This window comes from Sardina pilchardus, chromosome 16 (genome assembly GCF_963854185.1).
Source record: "Sardina pilchardus chromosome 16, fSarPil1.1, whole genome shotgun sequence".
In the NCBI taxonomy this organism is placed as follows: Eukaryota; Metazoa; Chordata; class Actinopteri; order Clupeiformes; family Clupeidae; genus Sardina; species Sardina pilchardus.
Window position 1 is genome coordinate 31,392,419 of NC_085009.1, and position 7,500 is coordinate 31,399,918.

Sequence of the window (7,500 nt, forward strand, 5' to 3'; positions counted from 1 at the left end):
GTTCATCATCCCGTAGTGTCTCTTCCTGCCTTAGGGAACACACTCATGCTGACTGCCTGCAGTTGAAAAAGCAATTACAGGAAACTGAACAGTTCTGGACAGACCTCCAGCCTGGCCTCAGGATTCTGGATTCAGGATTCAGGATTCAGGATTTAGTATCTGCTAGTTGTGCTAGTTGTGCTAGTTGTGCTAGTTGTGTTAGCTGTGCTAGTTGTGTTAGCTGTAGCTGTGCTAGCTTTGCTAGTTGTGCTAGCTGTGCTAGTTGTGCTAGTTGTGTTAGCTGTGCTAGCTGTGCTAGTTGGTGGACAGCCTGATTGACCTTTGACCTGTGACCTGTGCCCTGTGCCCTGTGTGTGCTGCAGGGGTGGCGGCGCTGGACTCGGAGGTGTCTGGGAAGATCGGCCTGCGCGCCGTCCTCTACTACTTCACCACCACCATCATCGCTGTGGCCCTCGGTGAGAAAAACAACACCAGACCCATCAGCAGCAGCAGGGCACGAGCACACACACACACACACACACACACACCAGTCTCGTCTCAGCTTCACCATCTAATGTGCAGCACACACACACCAGTCTCGTCTCAGCTTCACCATCTAATGTGCAGCACACACACACCAGTCTCGTCTCAGCTTCACCATCTAATGTGCAGCACACACACACCAGTCTCGTCTCAGCTTCACACTCGAGCAATCAGCACACACATCAGTCTCATCTCAGCTTCACCATCTAATGTGCAGCACACACAAATCAGTCTCATCTCAGCTTCACAATCGAGTGCTTAGCACACACACACACATCAGCCTTCATCTCAGCTTCATAATCGAGCGTTCCGCACATGACTGTTTTGTTGTCATGGTGACTCAGCAGTTCATAGAGTACTGCATGCTGGTGTGTGCTGATTCCACCAGTGTGAAAGATATCGGAAGAGTTCATCTTAGATCCTCAAAAAGAAGTAAATTCCTGTGCAGTTTGCTTTATTCAGTTTAAGATAGTAGCAGCATACTGCGGTGCTGTCTCATCTGTCTCCTGTGTTAGCTAAAGTGCTGTAAAGTGATATAAAGTGCTGTAAAGTGTTGTGCAGCCTCATCAGCGGAACTCTGGCTGTGTCTCTCCTCACAGGCATCGTCCTGGTGACCACGATCAAGCCGGGAGTGTCTCAGGATGCGGACCACATGGACAGGGCGGGCACCACTCCCAACGTCACCACCGTGGACACACTGCTCGACCTCGTCAGGTGAGACTGACCCCTGACCTCTGACCCCGGGGAAAGGTCATGGTCAGTCTTGACACTTCTAGAATAGGAATAGGTGTCTGGGCTGGTCATGGTCAGTCTTGACACTACTAGAATAGGAATAGGTGTCTGGGCTGGTCATGGTCAGTCTTGACACTACTAGAATAGGAATAGGTGTCTGGGCTGGTCATGGTCAGTCTCGACACTACTAGAATAGGAATAGGTGTCTGGGCTGGTCATGACCAGTCTTGACACTACTAGAATAGGAATAGGTGTCTGGGCTGGTCATGGTCAGTCTCGACACTACTAGAATAGGAATAGGTGTCTGGGCTGGTCATGGTCAGTCTTGACACTACTAGAATAGTAATAGGTGTCTGGGCTGGTCATGGTCAGTCTTGACACTACTAGAATAGGAATAGGTGTCTGGGCTGGTCATGGTCAGTCTTGACACTTCTAGAAAAGGAATAGGTGTCTGAAGTTCGCCTACAAAAAGGATCCAAAGCTGCCATCTTTGCCCATATAAGGAGATCCGGGAGTTAATTGAAGCTAACTGCCTATGGCAAGTTGCATTGTAAGTTAGCTTTGGGGTAGCAAAGATCAAAGTGTGCTGTCTTCACCTGCCGAAGATCACAGTATCCATTAGAAGGCAGTGGACAAAACTGTGTAGTGAAAAACGTCTGCATTTCAAATGTCATCATCCCCGCGAGAGTTTAACAGGTGCGATTATTGAAAATCCCCATGTTATTTTCCCATAGAAAAAATCTCAAGATACCGGATCTCCTTATTTGGGCAAAGATGGTGGCTTTTTTGTAGGCGAACTTCAGAGGTCTATAGGTGTCTGGGCTGGTTTTTAATCGTTTCATTGCTTCTTCAACAGGAACATGTTTCCTGAGAACCTAGTCCAGGCCTGTTTCCAGCAGGTAAAGATGTTTTTTTTTAATTTATTTTATAGCCGAATATACTTCCACAAAACTCTAGTGGGTTCTAGGGGTCATCATCTTGGGAACCACGTTGATGATCAAATCTGACCGTTCCGTGTCTACTTTACTGGTTTGTGTTAGAAAAAGACAGATGTGCTCGACCAGAAACTCTGTAATTTAGGACAATACTGTATTGAGTTGCATTGCACAATGAGGAAATTATGTTTTAGTTAGCTAGTTTAGTTGGCTTCTTTTCATGTTGGGGTTTGCATTGTAAGAATGGAATGTTTTAGAATGTGCATTCTAAATTTGATCGTTAACTTTGGTTTGACTTCTCTTGTGTTCTGTTGGACCGTTAGCTTTGGTTTGACTTCTCTTGTGTTCTGTTGGACCGTTAGCTTTGATTTGACTTCTCTCGTGTTCTATTGGACCGTTAGCTTTGGTTTGACTTCTCTCGTGTTCTGTTGGACCGTTAGCTTTGATTTGACTTCTCTCGTGTTCTATTGGACCGTTAGCTTTGGTTTGACTTCTCGTTAGCTTTGGTTTGACTTCTCTCGTGTTCTGTTGGGTCGTTAGCTTTGGTTTGACTTCTCTCGTGTTCTGTTGGGTCGTTAGCTTTGGTTTGACTTCTCTCGTGTTCTGTTGGGTCGTTGGCTTTGGTTTGACTTCTCTCGTGTTCTGTTGGGTCGTTAGCTTTGGTTTGACTTCTCTCGTGTTCTATTGGGTCGTTAGCTTTGGTTTGACTTCTCTCGTGTTCTATTGGGTCGTTAGCTTTGGTTTGACTTCTCTCGTGTTCTATTGGGCCGTTAGCTTTGGTTTGACTTCTCTCGTGTTCTATTGGGCCGTTAGCTTTGGTTTGAGTTCTCGTTAGCTTTGGTTTGACTTCTCTTGTGTTCTGTTGGGTCGTTAGCTTTGGTTTGACTTCTCTCGTGTTCTGTTGGGTCGTTAGCTTTGGTTTGACTTCTCTCGTGTTCTGTTGGACCGTTAGCTTTGGTTTGACTTCTCTCGTGTTCTGTTGGGTCGTTAGCTTTGGTTTGACTTCTCTCATGTTCTATTGGGCCGTTAGCTTTGGTTTGACTTCTCTCGTGTTCTATTGGGTCGTTAGCTTTGGTTTGACTTCTCTCGTGTTCTATTGGGCCGTTAGCTTTGGTTTGACTTCTCTCGTGTTCTATTGGGCCGTTAGCTTTGGTTTGACTTCTTGTGTTCTAGTGGACCGTTAGCTTTGGTTTGACTTCTCTTGTGTTCTATTGGGCCGTTAGCTTTGGTTTGACTTCTTGTGTTCTAGTGGACCGTTAGCTTTGGTTTGACTTCTCTTGTGTTCTAGTGGACCGTTAGCTTTGGTTTGACTTCTCTCGTGTTCTGTTGGGTCGTTAGCTTTGGTTTGACTTCTCTTGTGTTCTATTGGGTCGTTAGCTTTGGTTTGACTTCTCTTGTGTTCTATTGGGCCGTTAGCTTTGGTTTGACTTCTCTCGTGTTCTATTGGGCCGTTAGCTTTGGTTTGACTTCTCGTTAGCTTTGGTTTGACTTCTCTCGTGTTCTGTTGGGCCGTTAGCTTTGGTTTGACTTCTCTCGTGTTCTGTTGGGTCGTTAGCTTTGGTTTGACTTCTCTCGTGTTCTATTGGGTCGTTAGCTTTGGTTTGACTTCTCTCGTGTTCTATTGGGTCGTTAGCTTTGGTTTGACTTCTCGTTAGCTTTGGTTTGACTTCTCTCGTGTTCTGTTGGGTCGTTAGCTTTGGTTTGACTTCTCTCGTGTTCTATTGGGCCGTTAGCTTTGGTTTGACTTCTCTCGTGTTCTATTGGGTCGTTAGCTTTGGTTTGACTTCTCGTTAGCTTTGGTTTGACTTCTCTCGTGTTCTGTTGGGTCGTTAGCTTTGGTTTGACTTCTCTCGTGTTCTGTTGGGCTTCTCTAGTACAAGAGCCAGCGTAAGGAGCTGCCCCCCCCCAGCGACCCCCCCACAGCCCCACCCCCCACCATCACCTTCCCCTCCCTACCAACCATCATGGCAACAGTTGCTGAGGTAGGAAACGTCCTCAAACCTACTGTACTCACACACACACACACACCTGCTATCTTCACTCACGCACAAACACGGCCACACACACGCAAACTACTAACAACTAAACTGAGCTGAACGACTATCAACTAAACTGAGCTGCACCACATTTGAAGACTGTGTTTTTTAAAGCTGCAGGTGATTGACAGGTGATATCTGTTAATGACCTCCATGAGTTGACCTTCAGTTGACCTCTGACCTCTGCCGTGTTCCGTGACCTATGTTCGGTTCCAGAACCTGACCCAGGTGAACTATAAGGTGGAGCGGGGCTACACGGACGGGATCAACGTACTGGGCCTCATCGTGTTCTGCGTGGCGTTCGGACTCGTCATCGGGAAGATGGGGGAGAGAGGCCGCATCCTACTCGAGTTCTTCGACGCCCTCAACGAGGCCACCATGAGGCTAGTTCACATCATCATGTGGTAAGAACCAAAGGAACAGGCTACAGTACCATGAGACTAGTTCATATCAGGCTACAGTACCATGAGACTAGTTCATATCAGGCTACGCTACAGCAACATGAGACTAGTTCATATCAGGCTACAGTACCATGAGGCTAGTTCATATCAGGCTACAGTACCATGAGACTAGTTCATATCAGGCTACAGTACCAGGAGACTAGTTCATATCATCATGTGGTAAGAACCAATGGAACAGGCTACAGTACCATGAGACTAGTTCGTATCAGGCTACAGTACCAGTAGTCCAGATTATCACGCTGTAAGAACAGGTTTAGGCTAATGATATGGTAGTCCAGATTATCAAGTAGTCCAGATTATCACGCGGTAAGAACAGGTTTAGGCTAATGATATGGCAGTCCAGATTATCAAGTAGTCCAGATTATCAAGCTGTAAGAACAGGTTTAGGCTAATGATATGGTAGTCCAGATTATCAAGTAGTCCAGATTATCACGCTGTAAGAACAGGTTTAGGCTAATGATACGGTATGGACTGCTTTAGATTATGATGGGGTATGGGCTGCTTTAAATGTACTTATTCTTAATATAAATGTAATTTCTGTACATAAATCAACATATAATTAGGATATACTGTATAGATACAAGAAGAACAGTAAAGTACATAATTAGAGAGTAGTTTAACATATCAACTTAACGTTTTCAGTTTCATCTACATGTATTATAATACTTACATTTATTTAGAGTCTTTTTTAAAGAATCTTATAAAACTGTTTTTATTTTGTCTGGCTTTTATGTACTATTATTTTCTTGCTTTGCTTCTGTTTGCACGTTGAATTGCCACTGTGTGTGAAAATTGAATAGATGACGTTGAGATGTGAGGAGACTACTGCACCCAGTGCTCATGTGTGTGTTGGTGCAGGTAGTGTCCTGAGGGGTTGCTGCTGCCACTGTTTGTGTCTGACGCTGCCGCTGCTGCTGTTGTTGTTGTGTGGCATTTTCCTGCAGCTACATGCCAGTGGGAATTCTGTTCCTCATCGCAGCTAAGATCATCGAGGTGGAAAACTGGGAAATATTCCGGAAGATGGGCCTGTATGTGGTCACAGTGCTCAGTGGGTGAGTGTCACCAGTGTAACTAACGCTAACCCTGCACCCTCAATGTAGCTAACGCTAACCCTGCACCCTCAATGTAGCTAACGCTAACCCTGCACCCTCAATGTAGCTAACGCTAACCCTGCACCCTACATCTTCATTCAACTGGATTCAATGTAGCTAACGCTAACTCTGCTCACTACATCTTCATTCAACTGGATTCAGTAGCTAACGCTAACCTTTCACCCTACATCATCATTCAACTGGATTCAGTAGCCAACGCTAACCCTTCACCCTACATCATCTTTCAACTGGATTCAGTAGCTAACGCTAACCCTTCACCCTACATCTTCATTCAACTGGATTCAGTAGCTAACGCTAACCCTGCACCCCCTACATCTTCATTCAACTGGATTCAGTAGCTAACGCTAACCCTTCACCCTACATCATCATTCAACTGGATTCAGTTTAGTTAACGCTAACCCTGCACCCTACATCATCATTCAACTGGATTCAGTGTAGTTAACGCTAACCCTGCACCCTACATCATCATTCAACTGGATTCAGTGTAGTTAACGCTAGCTCCCTTCAGCTACTGTAGATTCATAACCAGTGTCCTAATACATAATGCTACTGTAAACCATTCTCTCCTCTATCTGCAGTCGGCCATCTTCAGGGTAAATTTGCACCATCTCATCTCCTTTCAGCCAGATTTAGACACAGATTTGCCTGATGCTGTGCTAATGTCAATATGGCTTCCCTATTTGCCTGATGCAGTGCTAATGTCAACATGGCTTCCCTATTTGGAGTTACGTAAGCCTCCCCATTCATTGGAATAGGAGCCTGATCTTGTATCGACCAAAATAACTGCCCAGGGTTGTTACCAAAATGACCGCCAAGTAGGGTTGGGTATCGTTTGAATTTGAACGATTACGATTCCGATTTCGATTCCTTGTTTCGATTCCGGTTCCTAACGATTCTCGATTCCGATTCTTGTAAAAGGCAGGGTCAAAAAAGCTTGGATATTTTAAATGAGCTAGCTAACCAACGGCCTTTCTGAATGACATTTACTATAAATTTCTCACAGAACTGTCGTCTTGTTGCCTCAGCTCGGTTATGCAAACACCTTTTTCGTTGATGTTTAGCGGCTTTTTCTTCCGGTTCGCAGACTGGGAATCGATACTAGGAAATGAAATTTAAACTTTTGAACGATTCCGGGAGAATTGGAAAGCTAGTCCCGGTTCCCATCGATTCTCGATTCTCGATACCCAACCCTACCGCCAAGTGGCTAGATTTGCCTGAAAGGACTTTGTGCTAAGTCACCCCACCCTCCAACTGCAGTCATATTTACAGTTCATGCTACTCCACCCCCCCACCCCAATTCATCACCCCTATCTGGAGTCAGCCATATTCAGGGACGCTGTTGCTAACGCTAGCCCACCGCACTCTCCATCTCCGTTCAGCCAGATTCATAGCTAATGTTGCAGGTGCTAGTTCAGCCAGATTCATAGCTAATGTAGCAGGTGCTAGTTCAGCCAGATTCATAGCTAATGTTGCAGGCGCTAGTTCAGCCAGATTCATAGCTAATGTTGCAGGCGCTAGTTCAGCCAGATTCATAGCTAATGTTGCAGGTGCTAGTTCGCACAACTCTCCATCACCAGTCAGCCAGATTCATGGTCCCTCTCTCACATTATACCCCCCCCCCCTCCCCCTCCCCCCAACACACCTCCTCTCCTCTCGCCCCCAAAACACACACACACACACACACACACACACCCCCACAGCA

The 7,500-nt window shown here is 45.7% G+C and overlaps 1 protein-coding gene across 1 annotated transcript in view; it reads left to right on the top strand.

Moving 5' to 3' along the window:
* slc1a1 (solute carrier family 1 member 1) overlaps window positions 1–7,500 on the top strand; it is a 17,181-nt gene that overhangs the window by 4,431 nt on the left and 5,250 nt on the right. The window contains exons 3-8 of the mRNA XM_062516508.1: window positions 363–455; window positions 1,122–1,236; window positions 2,111–2,153; window positions 4,064–4,171; window positions 4,442–4,629; window positions 5,631–5,738. Of these exons, the coding sequence (XP_062372492.1) occupies window positions 363–455; window positions 1,122–1,236; window positions 2,111–2,153; window positions 4,064–4,171; window positions 4,442–4,629; window positions 5,631–5,738 (655 nt within the window). The remainder of the gene's footprint in view (window positions 1–362; window positions 456–1,121; window positions 1,237–2,110; window positions 2,154–4,063; window positions 4,172–4,441; window positions 4,630–5,630; window positions 5,739–7,500) is intronic.